The sequence below is a fragment of the Protopterus annectens genome, chromosome 2.part0, assembly GCF_019279795.1.
Source record: "Protopterus annectens isolate FY-2018-M chromosome 2.part0, PAN1.0, whole genome shotgun sequence".
NCBI classification, from domain to species: Eukaryota; Metazoa; Chordata; order Ceratodontiformes; family Protopteridae; genus Protopterus; species Protopterus annectens.
The window spans coordinates 67,563,497-67,586,497 of NC_056728.1; the positions used below are offsets into that span (position 1 = coordinate 67,563,497).

General features: G+C 41.4%; 1 protein-coding gene across 1 annotated transcript in view; it reads right to left on the reverse strand.

The window, feature by feature from the left end:
- The window catches only part of LOC122792701 (germinal-center associated nuclear protein-like), a 1,487,771-nt gene that overhangs the window by 863,796 nt on the left and 600,974 nt on the right, over window positions 1–23,001 (reverse strand). Inside the window, exon 10 of the mRNA XM_044060286.1 lies at window positions 402–564. Coding sequence (XP_043916221.1) covers window positions 402–564 — 163 coding nt within the window. The remainder of the gene's footprint in view (window positions 1–401; window positions 565–23,001) is intronic.

Genomic DNA, 23,001 nt, shown 5'->3' on the forward strand with positions numbered 1-23,001 from the left:
TGGGTGGGGAAGTAAAGGGAGTGCATCACTGTAAAGGCAGTACAGCTCTTCTACAACCCCACTGCATGCCTAGCATAATAAAATCACCTAATACTTGGAGGAAGATCATAACAAAGCTGACAATTCTGTGTGTAGATATCATGATGCTAAGTCAACTTCAATCTTATGTCTCTCTCTTCTGGCCTCATTTGAAACTAACCAGCTCCACCACATGACTGAACTGTCAGTCCAAGTCTGAGGAGTTATTTAAACACATGAAGCTGCAGAAATCAGGGGTGAAATGCACCAACACAGCTCTGACATGCTAATCCAAAAAACAATGGAAAAATTATTTTCAAATTTTTACGCCCTATACAAAATTGAGAAAACTGAGGTAATATCTTTCAGCTAGCTCCACATACCGGGTTAAAGTAACGGTGCAGAATGCACGCATTCAAGTAGGTAGCAGCCCTCGCCAGTTTGAAGAACCTTACAAAGTTGTTGCTGTTAAATGCTGCAAAGGCTTGAATGGCAAACTTCACATCTTGAGAGTTTCGGATAGCAGGCTGGAACTGCTGAGCTTCTCTGCCATACAAAAAATAAAAATAAGACATGTCAATCTGTTAAACCTAACCACAGTAAATGAAAGACGGTACATCTTTTTTTCAAATAATAATTTTTATTGATTTTACTTTTTTTTTTTTTTTTTTTTTAAAAGAAAAGAAAAATACAAGATACATGGTATAGCAATTGATACAGAACATATTTGACATATCAGATCATAAGCTAACAGTGATCAAACACAGTTGTATAAAAAAAACTATTTGGGGAAACACATATGAAAGTATGGCAACTTGTCTGACAAAACATTACTATCTGAGGTCTGAACATAAAATAGCATTGACCTAGCTTGGTCTTAGTGGTACCTGTTACTGATCACTCTCGCTGGATATCAACAGCCTATTTAGCTTATAACTAAACCTTGTACTAACTATATACATTATTTACAAGCTGTTGTCACCTCTAATGATTTAATAAGTAGCACTTTAATGACCTCACAAACTGAAACCTAATAAAAGTTATCTTAATAAATTGCTCTTTTACATTCCCTTTGTTTAATGTAATAGCTATGATTTATCCCCAGAATAGATTTAGGTCTACCTTAATACATCTAGAAGAAGAGTTTTCCAATATTTATCATAATAGTTTAATTTTTTTTTTACTTTTAGTAATTAATTTGCCAGCCAATACATATTTTGTAGCCAAACATTTGTATTCATCCCATGTAATTTTCGATCTGTCTAGGCAGTTTTGAGCTATGTATGATTTCAACATGGCACATTGCGGTTTTATGATGTGTTTATATTCATATGTGCAATCTATGGGGAACATGCACAAAAATAAGAAGTTATGTACTCACCATAACGTTCCATCTGAGTAGGAAACTTCATTTGTCTGCAACCTTTGGGTATCGGATCCGATCTCGGATCTGAGCCGGCAACTTGTTTCACAGCTATCAGATCAGAGCTCCTAGCTCCTCCCCTTATCCATAATTCCCTGCCAACCCTGACTGACCTCAGATAGGGTTTGCCCTCATATAAGCAGCTAAAAGGTTAAATACGTCCTGTAGTGGACTAGAAGAAGGACATCCAGGGATTAAAACTTCTGAAGGTCAGGGGGAAGGAGGGGGGGATGGTTGCAGACAAATGAAGTTTCCCACTCAGATGGAACGTTACGGTGAGTACATAACTTCTTAATCTGAAGTAGGTACTTCATTTGTCAGCAACCTTTGGGACAGAGTCCCCAGCTACCTGGATCTTGGGCGGCCATCATGGAAGGATATTCCGGAGCACTGCGGAGCCAAAAGATGCTCTCCCTCTGGAGATAATGTCCAGCTTATAATGGTTGATAAAGGTATGAGATGAGGCCCAAGTGGCTGCGGAAAAATATCATCTAAAGAGACTTTAGACCTAAAGGCAGCAGAGGTAGATATAGCGCGAGTAGAGTGTGCACGAACTCCCTGAGGTGCGGGCCTCCCAGAACTTTAATAGGCCACTAGAATACACTGTGAGATCCATCGTGATAAAGTGACCTTAGAAACAGATTTACCTAAGTTAAATTTGGCAAAGGAGATGAACAACTGGTCGGATTGTCTATGACCAGCAGTTCTGTGAATGTAAAAGCGCAGTAGTCTATGCACATCTAACGAATGCAGTTTGTATTCTCCTTTGTTCTGATACTTAGGAAAGAAGACTGGCAGGTTAATGGATTGATTGATATTGGCCTCTGAAGCCACCTTGGGAAGAAATGAGGGGTTGGTCCTGAGGTACACTCTATCCTGGTGAAAAGCCAAGTACGGGGGTTTTACACAAAGGGCTTGAAGCTCAGAAACGCTTTTCGCTGAAGTAATAGCGACAAGGAATGCCGTTTTCCAAGATAGGTACTTAAGATCAACCGAAGCAGCAGGTTCAAAAGGGGGAGCTGTCAATGCCTGTAGGACTAGTGATAAATCCCAAGGGGGTATAACTTCCTTGACAGGAGGTCTGAGCAGGAAGGTACCTTTTAGAAAGGTTTTACACAATTTGGCCGTAATCAAGGGACCCGATTCATGTCCCACATGATAATGAGAGATAACTGCCAGTTGAACCTTGACCGTAGAGCAGCTAGCTCCCTGATGAAACAGACCTGTGAGGAAATCCAACACAGTCGGTAACGGTGCTGTGAAGGGATCTAAGTTATGATTCTCCGCACAGATGGAGAAATGCTTCCACTTACTGCGATAGACCTTCCTAGTGGAAGGTTTATGTGCTGCTACAAGGATGGCTTTAACTGGTGAAGAGATTCCGGGAGTCCTGATTAGGAGTGGAACTGGAGCAGCCAAGCTGTCAACTTGAGGTTGTCCAGATTCGGGATCGGGAGATTCAGAGGATGAGATATTAGATCCGGTAGGGGATCCAGAATCCAAGGAGGCTTTACTAGGTGAGACCAAAGGTAAGGGAACCACGCTTGACAAGGCCAGAATGGGGCAATGAGGATCATTCTGCTCCCCAACCGACTGGCTTTCTGTATGAATTTCAGCATCAGAGGTAGAGGTGGGTAAGCATAAAGTAGACCGGGACGCTAAGCATGCACCAGAGTGTCTCTCGGGGATTCTCCGAAGGGGGGAATTAGAGCGAAGTAACTGTTGCATTTCGTATTTGAGGGAGAAGCAAAGAGATCGCAACAGGGTTGCCCCCATTCGGCAAAAATCCGCTTCACTACATGGGGATTGAGAGACCACTCGTAAGGGGAAAGGATGGTGCGGCTGAGCCTGTCTGCCAGAATGTTGGCCTGTCCCGGAATGTGCGTCGCAATAAGAAAGCGGTTGGTGGAGGTCACCCATTCCCACACTCTCATGGCCTCTCGACAGAGAGGATAGGACCTGGTTCCCCCCTGTTTGTTGATGTACCAGACAACTGACATGTTGTCTGTCTGGATCGCAATAGTTCCTACAGGAAGAAGGTTCTGAAGTGCTTGTAACACCAATAGCACTGCCCTCATCTCCAGGACACTGATATGCAAAGAGGTCTCTCTGCTGTTCCACGTGCCTTGGACTGTCCTGCCTGAGCAATGCCCCCCCCCCACCTGAGACGAGAGGCATCCGTGGTCACCGTGGTGAGGGGAGGAGGCGTGGAGAAGGGACATCCCTTATGGAGGTCCGGAGATTGGAGCCACCATAAGAGATCCCTCCTGCAAGCCCTGCTGAGGGGAATAGGATGGCTTAGGGGGTAATGTAGAAAGGACCACTGTACTTGAAGGGTCCACTGCAGGACCCTCATATTTAGACGAGCCAATGGCAAAAGAGTGATTGCCGCCGCCATGGAGCCTAGAGCCCTCAGGACCAACTCCGCCGATGGGGCTTCTAATTGGAGGATGGCCCGCACATGAAGCCTCAGGTTTTGTAGTCGTTCCGCAGTCAGGAATGCTAGAAGGTTTCTTGTATCCAACTTGGCCCCTATAAACTGTATCACCTGAGTCGGAGCAAGAGAAGATTTGTCCCTGTTGATGGTGATGCCCAGCTGGGGAGCAAGCCGAAAGAAGTAGTCCCTGGCTGAGCAAAGTAGATGCCTTGTCGGGGCGGTCAGGAGCCAGTCGTCCAGGTATGGAAAAACCTGCATTCCCTGGAGTCTCAGGTGGGCCACTATCACTGCTAATACTTTGGTAAACACCCTGGGGGCTGTGGTGAGGCCAAAGGGAAGGACCCTGAATTGGTAGTGACTGGCTCCCAGCCGGAAGCGGAGGAACCTCCTGGATCGTCTGTCCATCCGAATGTGGTAGTATGCATCCTTGAGTTCTATTGAGCACATCCAGTCGTTCTCCCGCAATAGGGGGAGGATGGATTGAAGAGTGACCATCCGGAATTTTTGTTTGGTTACCGACAGGTTCAAAAGGGAGAGGTCAAGAATTGGCCTTAAGTCCCCCGTCTTTTTTGGCAAAAACCTAATCCGCGCTGGTCTGGGGGGACGGGTTGGATGGCTCTTTTTTCTAGGAGCTGCTGAATTTCTGCAGCTGCTACCTCCCTCTGATCGGGTGGTACATTGGGGAAGTTTCTGAGTTTGGGGACATGATACAGGGGAATTTGGTAACCTCTGGATATGATACGAAGCACCCAGCGATCTGATGTGATGGACTCCCAAGCTGCCAGGTGCCTCGAAAAATGCCCCCCGACTGCCTCCAGAGTGGAGCAGTCGGACAACCCCTCAGGGTTGCTGCGTGGGCCGATCAGAGAAGGTTTCTCTGGACCCAAAATTCTTCGGGCCCACTCTGCCTCTAGGGTGGCGTCCTCCCTGTCCTCCTCTGCCACGGAAGGACTGGTTGTCCGGAGCAGGCTGGGAATGTTGCGATTTCCAGAACCACATCTCCTTCTGTCCCTTTTGCTTCTTAGAGAAGGACCTCTGGGGAGCAGAGAAGCAGACTCAGACAGCAGACAACGTCTTCCCGTCCTTTTCACTCTGGACTAAAGTCTCGCAAACTGTCTTGCCAAATAAGGCAGAACCATCAAAAGGGGCATTCGCAAATGACGCCTTGAAGGGTTTCGCGAAGTCACAATGTTGGAGCCAGGCCTGGCGTCTCATGACTAGGCCTGCTCCACTGGCTCTAGCGGCTCCCTCTGTGGCATGGGACAAAAGCCGCATAGAGGTATTCGATATAGATCTTAGAGTGGCCATGCGAGTGGAGTACAATTGCTTGTCCTCCGCCGACATGGACTCTGGGGGGGAAGCAGCGTACTCGTTGATAAGGTCTCGCTGCATCCTAATAATGTGTGCCATGTAGTTCAGGGACCTTACTGAGAAGGTCAATGAAATAAAGACCCACTTCCCTAGGCGATCCATCGAGCGGGACTCTCTGCTCGGTGGATGGACCGAGGGGCTCTCCTGAGCTAACTCCCTCTTAGTGGCTGCCGCCACCAACATGGCATCTACGGGGGGACCCTTGCTGCAGTGGAACCTCTCTGAAGGGGGGGCTCAGAATCCTATTGGGGTGTTTGGGAACTGGCTCCACAGTGTCCGGCTCCTTCCACGCCCTGGTGGTAATAAGGTCCACCAGGGGGTCGGGCGGAGGGGACACACAAGAGGTAGATGGGCCTGCTTCGAACGCCTCCAGGAACACAGACTCGTCAGAGGAAACCTTGGGGGCAGACTACCCCCCCTAATCCTGAGCATTTCCATGATGTCTCCGAAGGAGACATCCTCGGGGGGTGACCTTATGGATCCTTCCCCTTCATCCAAGTCCGTGTCTTCTGTTAAGGACTCAGGGGAGTCCTCGTGCCTCCTCTTACACTTCCGCTTATGAGGAACATCCTCAGGGGGGGGGGGGGGCTGTCCGAGGAAGTCTCACCAGCAACATCTTGTTCCAAAGGAACGACCTGAGACATCGAAGGAGGCTGTCCCTGTGGCCGGGCGATGGAAGCCAGACCCAGCTGAGAGGGAGTGCAGGATGGGGCCGATTCAAGGGCCGGGGGTCTGGATGCACTCAACAGAGCCCTCTCCACCGCATCGAAGCCCGAGGGAGAGTCGCTGTCTCTCAGATCCGAGAGCCGACTCCCACTCGAATCCGATGGGAGGATCGGAACCGGAGCAGAGACCATCGGATCTGAAGGACCCATGTCCTCCGACCTGGACGGAGCCGAAGGCACACCGATTCCCTCAGATCCGAAGCTCAGCCCACGGCTCCAAGAGCTCGGATCCAACAAGGACAGACCCGACAAACTTGAGAGAAAGTTCGTAGCCGAAGTACCAAGCACTGTCGGTGCCGACCCACCCCCAGCACCAACGCTGCCCGACTCCGGGCACTCCAAACCTGGGAAGCTGGTTGGAGAAGGAGCTATCGGGGCAAAAAAAGGCATTGAGCTCCCCCCCGAAGGGGGGGGGGGGAGGCAAGAGCACTCCCATCTGCAGCTGGGCCTGGATGAACCTTCGCATCATCCGGTCCAAGTCTGCATCTGACAGGCTATAAGTGGATCTCGACGAGGCCACTGAGGCGGGCCGGGAGTGCCGCCTCGATGACCTCGACGGAGATCGGGTCTCCTCCTCCTCGGGTCCTGGTGAGAAGCATGGAGACTTGGAAGCCATGGGGGGAGAAGCCCGCTTAGCCGGGGGGGGGGCCGAAGTGGAGTCCTCGGCCCGCCGCTTGTGGTGCTTCTCCCTCTTTCACCCTCCTGGCCTCCCTCTCCTCCGGCACCGTAGCGGGAGTTTGAGTCCCGGCTGGGGGGAGAGAGGCAGGAGCGGCCGCCACCGAGGACTGGGGTGAGGCCACGGGAGCACCGGAGGCCGAAGCCGAATCCGGGGGCAAAAGTCCCGCCAGGATCAGCTTCGACCTCCGCTCTTTCAGTGCCCTGAGGTTGAACCCTGCGCAGATAGCACACCCAGAGGACAGGTGTTCAACCCCAAGGCACCGAACACACCGAGTGTGGTCATCCGCCGGTGAAAGCTTATGGCCACACTCGGTGCATTTAAAGAAGATCGGCTTTGGGGCCTCTGACATTATCTACAAAAAAAATCAAACTCACTCACACAAGGCCCCAAACACACACTGACCCACACAAAATCTACACACCAGCGAGGGGAGGGGAGGAATACACTAACAAAAAATACACGATTTTAAGGCTAAAATAAAAGGGAACCTAACACACTCAAACTTTTGACTAAAAATTTACAACAACAAGTACAAAAAAGTTGAAAACTTATCTGTGATACTAGGAGCTCTGAATCTAGCTGCTTTCACAAGCGCGGCAAACTAGATCTGAGGTCAGTCAGGGTTGGCAGGGGATTATGGGTAAGGGGAGGAGCTAGGAGCTCGGATCTGATAGCTGTGAAACAAGTAGCCGGCTCGGATCAGAGATCGGATCCGATACCCAAAGGTTGCTGACAAATGAAGTACCTACTTCAGATCTGCATTTTCCCATGACAAGTTGGATTTAGTGTACCCCTTTTTTCTAATTTAGATCTTAGCGAACACCATAGCTTATATACATTTTTGCAGCTCCAGAAAATACGTAGGGTGTCGGCTACGCTATTACGGCATGTAGGACAGAAAGGTGAAAGGGTGGGTTTAATTTTATTCAAAAAAGAAGGTGGGTGTGTGTGTGTGGTATGCATTGCTATTAATCATAATTTGGGTGTATATTCATTTTTTAAAAGGGGACTGCGGTGGTGGTGCTGCGGTTGCATTGTCACCTCACAGTAAGACGTTGTCCTGTTCGATTCTCAGCTACAGCGTCTCCTGTGTGGAGACATGCATGAATGGGCGTACCTTCATTGAAGGTTGTGTGTCAGGGCCAGCAACTCGGCATGTAAAAATCTACTGCCAATCATTAGCAGACCAGAGTTCCACTGTGGCGACCCCTAACCGGGAAAAGCTGAAAGTCACAACAACATTAATTTTTGAAAGGGGTTAGTTTCATGGTTAGTTCAACTGTGGCAATTTTTTGATTGTGATCTTATTGCTCTTTTCCTCCCAATATTTTGAATATAGGATCGAATCTTGGGATTTTATTTTTGTTACTACTCTATAGGTATTTGATAGCATTTTCAACCTTAGAAGTAATAGGTTTATAATTTGTTGGTATAAGTGCATTCCCTGACAATCAGTTTTGACATTATCTACAATTTTGACTAAATATAATATTTGCTTAATTATAATGTTATAGCTTTTACTTACTACTAATCTCTGCCTTATGCATTCAATCGAGAGGCTTTTAATTTGGTAAAAGTCCCAATTATTGGGTATTTGTCTAGGTTTAACATAGTGTTGTTTAATTTGATATCTGGATTTAGGTGGATTGGTTGTCCTAGTATTAAGGTATTATTTAGATTAAGGGAGGTTTAGAAGCTTCTGGAATAAAAAGCTTTTTCTTATGATTATGGGATGGATTTTAAGAACTCCTTAGTGTCTCAATGCTTCCATCATTTGGTATTTTGAAATGTCAGTCTTTTTGGGATTCAGTCTTTTGATTTTCAGTCATTTGATAGTAAACCTTAGTAAACACACTTGTCGGATGATCTCAAAGTTCTGGAGTTAGAGTATGGTAGAATTAAAATACTGAAACTAATTGAAAACAACTACTACAACCCCACAATGAAACACTCCACTTTAAAGCAGTTAGGACACAGCTCACAAGAAAGAATGCACAAAAAATAAATGTATTTTTACTACTAAGAACTTCATCAGAGTAAAAAAAAAAAAAACATATTGCAACACATTTTTGAAATGCAATCCTTGATGATGTCACATTTGAAAGTCCAATGAAATTTATCAAATCATTAGCAAGTTACCAATTCACTAATGTAAACCACCAACGACCAGCAAAAAACGATAGTGAACACACAGTAATGAAGAAATAATGATTATTTATTTATAATTCCTTCAAATCCAGACCGGTTTCGGCTATTCAGCCTTTATCAATAAATACAATAAAGTTTTTTTGAATGAAATGAAGCAGCCTGCATTTATACTAGTCTCTGATTACCTGGAAGCAATATTACAGCACCACCCAGTGGCTGGAGTAAGAAAGTGCATGTTCCATTCTTGATTAAAGCATATGACCAGTGACATAAAAATGCCAGAGGTGTAGATATTAAGTCATATTTTTAAAGATAAAAATCAAAGCTCTGGAAGTAAGCCATTATATGACATACATATTACAAGGTAATAGACCAATACCATAGTCACTATTTGTGAATGCATATCATAGTGTAAAAAAGCAGAAAATATATACCACTAGTATATATATATATATATTTTGAAGGGTGATAACCACAAGTTCAAAAGAACTGAATAATAATGAACCAAGTACTGATCATATAATATATTACAAAATAAGGCAAAAACAGTATAGTGGCCTCATTCTCAGCTATATTATAGATTATAATAAATTGAAATAACATGCTTGTAGATAATACAAGTTCAACATTGTAATTGTACAATACTCAATGTTTAACGCCAACATACCAGATACGAATACCAAACCATACATATGCATATTCGTATCCTGAACAATTTTTTATCATGCTTTATAGAGTATAATATGACCGTTGGTAGGCCTAACCACAACTGAATGGTACTAATTCTTGATCTATATGAATGTTTGTTGTTGTAACCATGATTATGAAATCCTCCAGTGTTCAGTGAAACTCACAGATGGTCATTCAGACCTGGGGGGAATAAACATCCAAGGTTGGTTATCCAATATTGTTCCTTATGGTTTAAAATGGTATGCCAACCCTGTTGGTTGTTCCTATCTCCCTCAATGATCATGAACATAAACTGGGCATTGGGATGTTGTATCGTGTGTCTGTATAAAGCATTTGTTTCTTTTTTGTTCCTCATGTCACTACGATGTTCTGTCTTCCTTATTCTAAGAGACCTAGAGGTTTGACCAACATAAAAAGCTTTACATTGGCAGGTAGCTAAGTAAATAACCCATGTACTGCTGCAATTAACAAACACCCTGGTTTTACATACCCGATTGGTGTTGGCACTGGTGAATTCTTTTAGTGTACTAACTTGTAAACAGGAGCAGCAGTGACCACATGGAAAAGTACCAATTAGTTTATCACCACTGATAGTGGTCTGATGATATATCGCACCTCCCCCTTCTCTGTTTTTGTAATGTGAAAATAGCCCTCCCAAATTCTTGCCTCTTCTGTATGACATTTGACATCGAGGGCCTAGTATTGACCTTAAAGTGTCATTAGCCAAAAGAATTTTCCAGTTGCAATTAAGTATATCCCTAACAATAGGTTGGTTCCTGCCATATGTGGTGACAAATCTCAAGATAGAAACCTGATGAGCATGCTCTGATTTGTTGTATTGTAACAATGTTCTCCTGTCTATGGTTTTGCTCCATGAACTAGCTTGATATATATCTATGTCTCTATATCCTCTGTCCTGAAATCTATGGTATAAATCAAGTCTGGCATGTTCAAATTCATCATGAGATGAACAAATGCGTCTGATACGCATAAATTGAGACTTGGGGATGTTGCGGATGGTGTGGTTCGGGTGCATACTGGAGGCGTGTAACAAGGTATTGTATTGAGGGTATTTTCTAAATGTTTTGGTACTTAAGAGTATCATCTGCGTTACGGTAAACAGTAACATCCAAAAAATCTATGGTACTCCTGTTGCATGTAACCGTAAACTCAATACCCCAAATGTTACCATTCAGGTACTCCATAAATTCCTTTAGATATGCTTCATCCGTCTTCCACACCATCCAGCAATCATCCAAATATCGTCGCCAGATATCGATTTCCACCATGTAAATATTGTGTGATTTGTCATATATTATACATTCTTCAAAACAGGCCATGAATAAGTCAGCATAAATGGGTGCAAAGGAAGCTCCCACTGCTGTCCCTTGTAGCTGCCAAAAGTATTCTCCATGGAAATAAAAGACATTTTTGTTTAATACATGTTCCGCCATGCAGACAAGTAAGGTGCTGAAGCCCGGAGGATATAAGTTTGTTCTCTCAAGCCAGTATTGCAGGGATTGTAATCCCGCCCAGTGTGGAATACTTGTGTATAAAGATTTAACATCCAACGTGCACATTAGCCAGTCTGGTTCTAGCTGTGTATCCTCCAAAATTTGTAAAAAGTGTGTGGTGTCCTGTAGTCGGGCCCCAACTGATGTTAAAAGGGGTTTGAGATACTGTGTTAGAAATGCTGATAGTGGTTCCGTCAAGGACCCTATCCCTGATACAATGGGTCTACCTGGGGGGTTTGAAATGGACTTATGTATTTTTGGGAGAAGATACAAGATTTGTTTCTGTGGGTCTTTTACAGTAAGATGTTTAACAGTATTTTTTGTTATGATACCCTCATCCTCAGCTAGTTTCAGAAAAGAGTCTATTTCTTTTTTAAAAACCCCAGTCGGGTCAATGTACATTTGCATATAACATCTAGTATCAGCTAACTGTCTTTTCCCCTCATCAAGGTATTCCCCAATGTTCATAACCACCACGGCACCGCACTTGTCTGCAGGTAGAATGGCTATGTCGCGATTATGCTTTAATTCCTCCAAGGCTGCCTTTTCCATGGGTGACATATTCTGGCTATCGTTTTTTGCTGGTCGTTGGTGGTTTACATTGTTGGCTTAACCCTGCATGCCATCCTTGCGGAGCGTATGGTTGTTTGCTGATGTTTTTGGCTTCGCTGGTGGTTCTCGATAGTGACACAGCATTTCTGTGCTGGCAGCTGTTTTTTTGCAACATCTTGGTATATTTTTTAGTCGCTTTTTGGTCGTGAAACAGTGGATGTCATATTTCTTGTCCAGCACTTACCACGTTGGTGAATTGTTTAGTTCAAAGTGGATGGGGAATTAACATTTTGACCAGGGAAGAATTACCTTGGAATTGCTTTGGTTTACATGCGGATAAGCTTGGGGGCCTAAAATCATGTATGGTGGTTCATTCTACTACTTTGTGGCATCTGTTTAACAACTCCTTTCTGTGCAAATTGGTGTTCAGAGATTCATCCATGGCATTCAACATTTTATGTATAAACCCAGGAACAACAGGAATAACTCAGGTACTGTGACTAGTGGCAGGACATAATCTAAATTTTCAGCTTCATTATATATTAAACATTTTTGTACATTTCACAATCTTTTTTGCATCATTTTTTGCTGTTAGAGGTCGGCAATACTGGTGGATTACAGGCTGATAAATCGGAAATTAATGGAAGGCATTTGGACTATCGTTGATGGATTAGAACTGGTGAAAACATCATATTGACTTTAACTTTTGAGATTTATTTGATCTCGAAATGTATTAGTGAATGGTTGACTCTAAATGCTATATTCTTTAAATATCTGATATACATACAATAACATCAGCTATATGTTGGGATAGGTTTGTCAACCAAGTGGGATACATTCTTTGTTACAGAATTTGATATCATATTGAAGTGTCTCATTCACCACAGTTACTTAGTATGCATGTATATTGACAAACTATTTATGCCATAGTTGGTCTAGGATATATAACAACAGGAATTGATCCATAACAGTACAGTTGACTTGGGTCAATGACAAGTGAATCATATTTATAACAGCTTAATGTAAGTGTAGGAGGGAATAACACCTTTATTTTTATCTTGTGTATGAACAACTATATGTGTTGTAATCGTTTTATGTGTGCAAAACCACCGCTTGAAAATTGTATTGTCAGTTCACAGTTGGACTAGGTTGCTACATGTACTACGAGGGCAACCCAGTGTTGAAATCTTTGGCAAAGGCAATATGTGCTAAGGGTTTCAAAAGTTTTATTGCCAGATATCATGTGACAAATAATAATACATCTTTGTATATTCTTTAACAAGAACTACAAGCCTTTTCAGCATTGCATTTTGAATATAAAGTATATATTGTGTTCACAAATATATATGTGCCAAGCATAATACAGATATACTGATAGACACATATATAGACAAGTGTGGATGTCAGGGTTCATGAGCAAGGTTTTTTCTAAGTGATGTTCTTTGACCAAATATATTATAGTTTAACAGTTGAAAAATATTTATATATTTTTTATTGACACCTAGGTTCTCAGTGCAGTCCCTGTTGAACTATTACTAATTTGGACATATTGATTGAAATGGATTTGGTTTATAGTTGGTCAAAATTCATAAATACATTGGAAAAATGGATTTGGAGCAACTACTAATGGGATTATGTGCTGATCGACATGATATTGGGGTGTTTGGTATGAATAATATGTCAAGCAGTAATCCGAGTGGCTCAAATATTAACATTAACAATGGCTGTGAAATGGCCTTCAACCAATTCAACAAGGATCTTAAAAACTTACGAGCCAATATAAGGCACCTCAGACTTTTTAAGGCATATATTAATAAGGATATCACACCAAGAGGACTTAGAGTTAATTTACAGCCTTTGGTCAGTAGGTGGGAGGACAGGCTGACCAAAGTATGGAACCAAGCTCTCCAACAATCATCAATGACTTTTGTCAAGATCCTTGCATCCTATTATGAGAGAATAGTGGACATTTGTTTAATGGAAGTAAAAGCTTCATGTGAAGAATGTAAGAAATATGAATCACAACCAACATATGCCACTTTGGTTAGTAAATTATCCAAAGATCTGGCCAATTTTGACCAACTAATTAAACTTAGGAAAATACATAAGTTCAATAGGGACTGTACTAATTACCAAAGAGGCCGTCCTTTTGATACATTAAAAACTGTGAGATTCTATGATTTTGGTCAAAAAACACCAGGAAACAAACCCAAGAAAAGGCCTAGGTCTATTCTAAAATCCTCTGACAAGACTTTAGCTAGTACCTCAGGGGATGACTCATCTTGCACAGACAATGACTGTAATAACTATAGAGAATCACCCAGAAGCAAAAAAACTAATGTTCAGTACCCTTTAGACATACAAACAAGCGACGAGGGGGTCGCAAGCACAAATATAGGAATAAGATCCAATTCCATGGAAGGGCTGTTACAAACAATGTTGAATTGACGGAATTTGAGTTTCATAATGTTTTGAACCTTTCTAATGTTCAACTGACATGTACAAACTAAACTACTTAATATAGGACTTGGTTTTATTCCTAGTTTTTTTATTAATGAACATAGTATTGTTAAGGATGTCTTGTCTTTCTGTCGTAACCTGAATTTGAAATTATTCCTTTCAGACAACACCTCCCAAAGATCACTTGATTTCAAATTTTTGAAATCAGACTTTCAACAGCCCATGAACAAACATGTCTCTATTTTCCAACAATCTGTTCTCAGGAATTTATATTTTCATCATAATGAATCATACATTCTGGACCAGAATATGTCACTCATGGAAAAGGCAGCCTTGGAGGAATTAAAGCATAATTGCGACATAGCCATTCTACCTGCAGACAAGGGTGGTGCCATGGTGGTTATGAACATTGGGGAATACCTTGATGAGGGGAAAAGACAGTTAGCTGATACTAGATGTTATATGCAAATGTACATTGACCCGACTGGGGTTTTTAAAAAAGAAATAGATTCTTTTCTGAAACTAGCTGAGGATGAGGGTATCATAGCAAAAAATACTGTTAAACATCTTACTGTAAAAGACCCACAGAAACAAATCTTGTATCTTCTCCCAAAAATACATAAGTCCATTTCAAAACCCCCAGGTAGACCCATTGTATCAGGGATAGGGTCCTTGACGGAACCACTATCAGCATTTCTAACACAGTATCTCAAACCCCTTTTAACATCAGTTAGGGCCCGACTACAGGACACCATGCACTTTTTACAAATTTTGGAGAATACACAGCTAGAACCAGACTGGCTAATGTGCACGTTGGATGTTAAATCTTTATACACAAGTATTCCACACTGGGCAGGATTACAATCACTGCAATACTGGCTTCAACACCTTACTTGTCTGCATGGCGGAACATGTATTAAACAAAAATGTCTTTTATTTCCATGGAGAATGCTTTTGGCAGCTACAATGGACAGCAATGGGAGCTTCTTTTGCACCCATTTATGCTGACTTATTCATGGCCTATTTTGAAGAATGTATGATATATGACAAATCACACAATATTTACATGGTGGAAATCGATATCTGGCGATGATATTTGGATGATTGCTGGATGGTGTGGAAGACGGATGAAGCATATCTAAAGGAATTTATGGAGTACCTGAATGGTAACATTTGGGGTATTGAGTTTACGGTTACATGCAACAGGAGTACCATAGATTTTTTGGATGTTACTGTTTACCGTAACGCAGATGATACTCTAAGTACCAAAACATTTAGAAAATACCCTCAATACAATACCTTGTTACATGCCTCCAGTATGCACCCGAACCACACCATCTGCAACATCCCTAAGTCTCAATTTATGCGTATTAGATGCATTTGTTCACCTCATGATGAATTTGAACATGCCAGACTTGATTTATACCATAGATTTCAGGACAGAGGATATAGAGACATAGATATATATCAAGCTAGTTCATGGAGCAAAACCATAGACAGGAGAACATTGTTACAATACAAAAAATCAGAGCATGCTCATCAGGATTCTATCTTGAGATTTGTCACCACATATGGCAGGAACCAACCTATTGTTAGGGATATACTTAATTGCAACTGGAAAATTCTTTTGGCTAATGACACTTTAAGGTCAATACTAGGCCCTCAATGTCAAATGTCATACAGAAGAGGCAAGAATTTGGGAGGGCTATTTTCACATTACAAAACAGAGAAGGGGAGGTGCGATATATCATCAGACCACTATCAGTGGTGATAAACTAATTGGTACTTTTCCATGTGGTCACTGCTGCTCCTGTTTACAAGTTAGTACACTAAAAGAATTCACCAGTGCCAACACCAATCGGGTATTTAAAACCAGGGTGTTTGGTAATTGCAGCAGTACATGGGTTATTTACTTAGCTACCTGCCAATGTAAAGCTTTTTATGTTGGTCAAACCTCTAGGTCTCTTAAAATAAGGATGACAGAACATCGTAGTGACACGAGGAACAAAAATGAAACAAATGCTTTATACAGACACACGATACAACATCCCAATGCCCAGTTTATGTTCATGACCATTGACAAAATTCAGGGAGATAGGAACAACCAACAGGGTTGGCACACCATTTTAAACCACAACGAACAATATTGGATAACCAACCTTGGATGTTTATTCCCCCCAGGTCTGAATGACCATCTGTGAGTTTCACTGAACACTGGAGGATTTCATAATCATGGTTACAACAACAAACATTCATATAGATCAAGAATTAGTACCATTCAATGGTGGTTAGGCCTACCAACGCTTATATTACACTCTATAAAGCATGATAAAAATTTTTTCAGGATACGAATATGCACATGTATGGTTTGGTATTCGTATCTGGTATGTTGGCGTTAAACATTGAATATTGTACAATTACAATGTTGAACTTGTATTATCTACAAGCATATTATTTCAATTTATTATAATCTATAATATAGCTGAGAATGAGGCCACTATACTCTTTTTTGCCTTATTTTGTAATATATTATATGATCAGTACTTGGTTCATTATTATTCAGTTCTTTTGAACTTGTGGTTATCACCCTTCAAAATATATATATACTAGTGGTATATATTTTCTGCTTTTTTACACTATGATATGCATTTACAAATAGTGACTATGGTATTGGTCTATTACCTTGTAATATGTATGTCATATAATGGCTTACTTCCAGAGCTTTAATTTTTATCTTTAAAAATATGACTTAATATCTACACCTCTGGCATTTTTATGTCACTGGTCATATGCTTTAATCAAGAATGGAATATGCACTTTGTTACTCCAGCCACTGGGTGGTGCTGTAATATTGCTTCCAGGTAATCAGAGACTAGTATAAATGCAGGCTGCTTCATTTCATTCAAAAAAACTTTATTGTATTCAGTGATAAAGGCTGAATAGCCGGAACCGGTCTGGATTTGAAGGAATTATAAATAAATAATCATTATTTCTTCATTACTGCGTGTTCACTATCGTTTTTTGCTGGTCGTTGGTGGTTTACATTGTTGGCTTGACCCTGCATGCCATCCTTGCGGAGCGTATGGTTGTTTGCTGACCAATTCACTAAACCATTAAAGCTGTGTAACCCACTCTAAACAGAATTAAATATATTTGTATTTTAACAAATGTTTGACAGAAATATGATTGTTAATTTCTGGTATAGTGTCAGCTCATAAAAAAATGCCACTATTCAATGTATTCTATAAAACTATTAAATAGAACTATAAATTTGTTCTATCACTAAAAAAGTAAACTTCCTAAAATGTCACTCCATAGAGAGCTTTGTCAGTGCGTTCTTAGCATCCTTTTTCTTAATTGCTAAAGCATGCTCCCCAACTCTTTCATTTAACTTTCTTATAGTTTTTCCAGTATAAAAACGGTCACAGTTGGAACAGCTCGCAAGATATACTAGTCCATCACTGTGACAGTCATATCTATTTCTTGCCATTAAAACATAACCCAGATGTTTAAAATGAAAACTTCCTTCAGTATGAATAAACCTACAATAATTACAGTTCTGCAAGGAAAGGTTCCCTTAAGAGTAATTTTTTTCTGTCCCTGCTCCAACTGAGGTTTGTTCTAATATTTGTTTTAAATTTCTAATTTTGCTATTTTATCATAGTATGTCTCCAGTTTGTTTATGTCAGTTTTTCTTAGGTCTGTGAAAATGGGGGAGGCATAAACGAGGGTAAGGAGTAAGTGTGTTTTAGCTATGGCTTTACAGGTGGGGTTAGTAAGATATGATGTGGACCTGTACATGGAGTCACGTTTGACATGGCCCTTTTTGATGGTGAGAGCTAGAAGTCTGTCAAATTTTAGACCTTGATCTATTGTTACTCCGAGGAGTTTGGTGTGTTCAACAAATTTAATTTTGTTTTTACTGGAGGAAAAGATGGCAAAGGGGGAGGAGGTAGCTGTCTGATTTATTATTTGAAAATATCATTGGTTTTAACTGGATTAAATATGAGTTGGTATTCTGTGAGAATTCTCTATCAGTGAAAGATTTTTGAGTAATATCTAGGAGTGTGGGGAGGGATGGGGCTGAGCAGATCAGGGTGGTGTCGTCAGCATATTGTACAATGGTGGCTAAATTTGTGGCAGTGCAGAGCTTGTTGGTAAAAATGGTGAAAGCAGTGGGCCAAATATGGACCCTTATGGCACCCCCAATGAGATGGGTAGCAGGGTAAAGAGGTTGTTTTGCCACTTGACTGCTTGTTGACAGTTTGATAGATAACTGTGAAACCAGGCTAGAGATGGTTGGGAGAGATTTAAGTAGGCTAGTTTTGCGAGTAGTTTTTGGTGTGATGCAGTGTCAAATGTCTTGGACATGTCAAGAAAGTAGGATACTTGTTGGCAATTATTCCTGTGCTCAGAGAAGGTATTGGTGAAACTAATTAATGCAGTTGTGGTGCTGTGCTTGGTCCAAAACCATGTTGAGTTTTAGGGAGCAGGTTGTTAACTTAATAGGTAGTCTAAGAGTTGAGCATGAATACATTTTCTAGGAATTTAGCTAGAGTTGAGAGTATAGAAACTGGGTTTACAATTAGAGAAATCAGTTGAGGAGCCGCCTTTATGTAGAGGGATGATGGGGGAAATTTTCCAAAGCTTGGGGATGCATTGATCAGAGATTAATCTGAGTAGGGAGATGGGATAATTGATGGCGTCTGCTACTTGCCTGAGTCACTGGGGAGTAGAGGTCTGCAGCGAGGGTAGTGGGTTTTAGTTTGAGTAGAAGCTTTTTGATAGTACTGGTTTAGATTGTCCTGAAAGAAAAATAATTTGTGTTGGGTGTGGACTCGGGAGTCAACACTGGCATGTTATCTAGTACTGTGAGATACATCTAAAACCATATATAAATTATTGTAAAATAGCTATCGCAGTACGTTTTACAAATCTGACTTACTTCCTACTGATTTATTACTGGGATTTACAAAGCTTTGAAACAGTGTCATTTTAAGACAGACTTGTAAAGTGTTTTGCAAGATTTCTTTTTTTTAGCAACCTCTAATTATATGAAGATATACTTATTTTACATTTTTTTGTATTTTTGTTGCTCTATTCATTTTGCAATAGTTTGCAATTAATTAATTAGTGATGATTACTCTGAGTTAATGTGGCCATTTTAATGCCTACTGCTATCTTTGATTTTTTTTATACATACATTACTCGTTTTAATTGGTTGGCATTTATAAAAAATATTTAATTGTTGTTTCTTTGATTAACTGATGTTTTATCTGTGAATTTTTACTTGAGTTTGATCCAGTTTGTTATAATAGAATAATTCATGGTGCTTTGCTCCCCTGTCCTTTTTTATGCTCTTCTGTTTTTTCTGAAGTTGTCTCCTTATGCCGCACACAAAGTACCTTGCAATGTTCTAGGACAGTGTTCTATGGTCACATCCCTAAGGGGATAGTAGAAACAGAGGAGTGTTATCTTATCCTGGTGCATGGAGCAAAACCTTACCTGAACAGTGGTCTACTATGCCAGCCCAAGTAACTATGGTAACCAATATCCCCCTCTCTCTCTGGTAAGGCAGTTCAGATACCCCAACATAAGGCCCTTTGTAAATCAGAAGAATATAATGCTTTATTCGTTTGCAATGAGGCTGACTTAGATGTCATTTTTTTCATGGAGATCTGTCCGGAATCTAGTTGTGGTCCACTTTTGGATGCTGCTATTCCTGCTGATATTTCCATTATACACTATCCTAGAATGGGTCATAAGATGGGTTGGGCCACTTGTTTCAGAACCATGTGTGAAATTAAACAAATCTCTTTTGATGCAACCATGACTTTTGTGTGTGTCATGGATAAGGGAGCAAACTGTATAGTTTTCTTGGTTTACCATCCACTAGGAAGCCAGAAGAATTTTTTTACAGGAACCACTGACCTCCTCATTGAGCACTGTGGTGATGGAACATCTCAGTAGGTTAATCATGGAAAATTTTATAGAGACTAGGTGGATGAAGAATAAACAATTTTATATTAGAGCTCCTCCAACTAATGAATAATGCTGAAGTGCTCAGGTTATTACTGTTTTTTTTTTTTTTTTTTTTAACAAGAAACATTTTTATTAAATTATCACAGAGTGAACTGGCACCTCACCTGTGTGCCCTGTTCAATCACAACCTCACCTCAGGCTTTGTGCCTACTGAATGGTGCACTGCTACAGTCATCACTCTCCACAAAGGAGGAGCAACTACAGACCCTGGAATCTACTGCACCATTAACCTGACGAGTCTCATATGCAAAGCTGTGGAATGCATCATCATGGACCTAATAAACAAGGATATAGGGAATCTCCAAACTCTGGATACCACACAGTCTGGTTTTGTGAAAGGCAGATCATGCCTGCTCAACCTGGTCGACTTCTTTGAGTCAGTCACCAGAGCTGTGGATGAGGGCAAGGTGGTTCATACAGTCTACATTGATCTGGACAAAGGCTTTGATACCATTCCCAACTCAGGAATCATAGAAAAACTCACTAAGCTAGGCATCAACCCCTATATCACTAAGTGAGTTGCAAACTGGCTTACAGATAGAAATCACAGTGTGAAAGCAACAGACTCCAAGTCAGACTGCCGACCACTCACAAGTGGAGTCCCACAGGGTTCGGGTCCAGAGTCCTCTCCTGTTTGGCATCTACTTCTCTTAAGTCCAGGCCAACAAGAAGGGACTCTGGCTGACAAAGTTTGCAGACAATTGCAAGTCGGGAGCTATTATTAACTCCCCAAGTGATGCTGACATTCTACAGAAAGGCCTCACTGCGACCAACAACTGATGTCAGAACCATGGCCTTAAGCTCAATGCCAAAAAATATGTAGTCATCCTCTTTGGGAAAAATCCAGTTCCCATGAATTACCACATCAATGGTAGGCATTGAATACAGAAGGCATTGTAAGAGATCTGGGAACAGAGGTTGACAGCGACCTCTCTTTTGAACACCACATTGCCACTGTGGTCAGAAAGTACTTCTATGTGGTACATCTCATTACTAAGGGTTTTGCATCCAGGAGGAAAGAGGTCATTGTCTCTCTCTACTCTTCCCTCATTAGGCCAGTTGAGTACAACACCCCATTTGGCATGTACTTCACTCGACACCTGCAACAACTGGAGAGGCCGCAAAAGTAACTGAGAAAGAGGATCCTAGGCCTTAAAACACTTATCCTATATGGACAGACTCAAAAAAATCCAACTATTCTCTGTCTCACATCACCTACTTAGAGGCAATCTCTGCTTGACTTACAAAGCCATGTCTGACCCAGCTCTATTAGAAATGCTACATCTAAAGAAATCCCAATCCCTCAGCAACACAAGCTCCAGAGACCTCAACCTCATTACCACAATCAACAAAACAAGCTGGAGGGACAGGTTCATAACCCAGAGACTGCCCATGCTATGGAATAGATGGGTCTATATTAGAACATCGAAGTTTCAAAATTCGAGTGTTCTAATATCGACCCCTATTAAGCAAATGCTTACAACATCTAACATGCATAAAGTACAGTTGTGTACACTTACCATAAATGCAGATGTTCGAGTGTATTCACTGTTGCAGTCATTACATTTGGGTAATCTGCTGGCAGGTTGCCCTCAGTCGGCCTGAATTCCAAAGTCTTGGGTCCTGCGTCGGTTGCTGTCTCCTCTTCCATGACGTCAGGGGTATAAAACATGCAGCAGACACTATTTTCTTTAGTTTTTCTTGCCCCCGATGTCAGGTGCCCCCAAAAAGGTAGCAAAAAAAAAAAAAAAAAAAAAAACTATATGTATATAGATATATATATCTATATATATATATATATATATATATATATATATATATATATATATATATATATATACGCACATGCATCAATATAAACTTCACCTTAATCTACAAGCAAATATACCACATAGATTATGCTTTGTAAAGGTGTGAACAAAACTCCAAGTAGCAGCCTCTAGAATGTCTTTGGTTGGTACTCCCCTGAGAAACGCTGCTGAAGTAGCTGCCGCTCTGGTGGAATGAGACCTAATGCCCTTGGGCACAGGTTTACCATGGTGTGAGTAGCAGAAAAGGATGCAGTGGCTTATCCACTTTGAAACTGTCAGCTTTGAAATAGACTTGCCTTCTGATCCTGCAGCATGTCACTAGTTATTGCTCAGTTTTTCTTAGAGCTTTAGTCCTGCTCAAGTAGAATCTTAGCTGTTTGTGTACGTCCAAGGAATGCAGAATTTTCTCACCCTTGTTCTGTGGATTTGGATAAAAAGTTGGCAGGTAAATTGTTTGGTTAAGAGCCACACTGGAAACCACCTTAGGCATAAAAGAAGGATTTGTCCTCAGAGACACCCTGTCTGGGTAAATTATGATAAAAGGCTCTACAGCCATGAGGGCCTGTAGCTCTGAAACTCTTCTTGCTGAAGTAATTGCTAGTAGCAGAGCTGTTTTCCATGATAAGAACTTTATATCAGCGGTAGCAGCTGATTCAAATGGAGGCAGGGTGAGCTTTTCCAACACATAATTGAAGTCCCATGCAGGCAATGGTGATCTTCTAGGAGGCCTTACATTTTTGGCTCCTCCAAGATACTGCTTTAGTAAAGGTTGAGAAAAGATTGGTGGCTCTGTATTGTAATGAGCCAAAATGGCAGAGGCATGGATTTTAATTGATGAGAAAGATAGGCCTTTGTCAAGCATCTCAGTTAAGTATTGCAATAGCTGAGGAATATTTGGTTCTGCTGTATCAGTTCCTCGTGCTTGATTCCAAGCACAGAATCTCTTCCATTTGTCAGCATAAGATTTTCTAGTACTAGGCCTTCTGGCTTCCAAAATGACATCCATCACAGCTTTACTGAGAGGTGGTGTTTGTATGACTACATTATTAGCCATGCTGCCAGGTTCAGAGTCTGTAGTTGATTGTGCAGGATCTGACTGTTTTGCTGGGACAGTAGCTGTGGTCTTTGAGG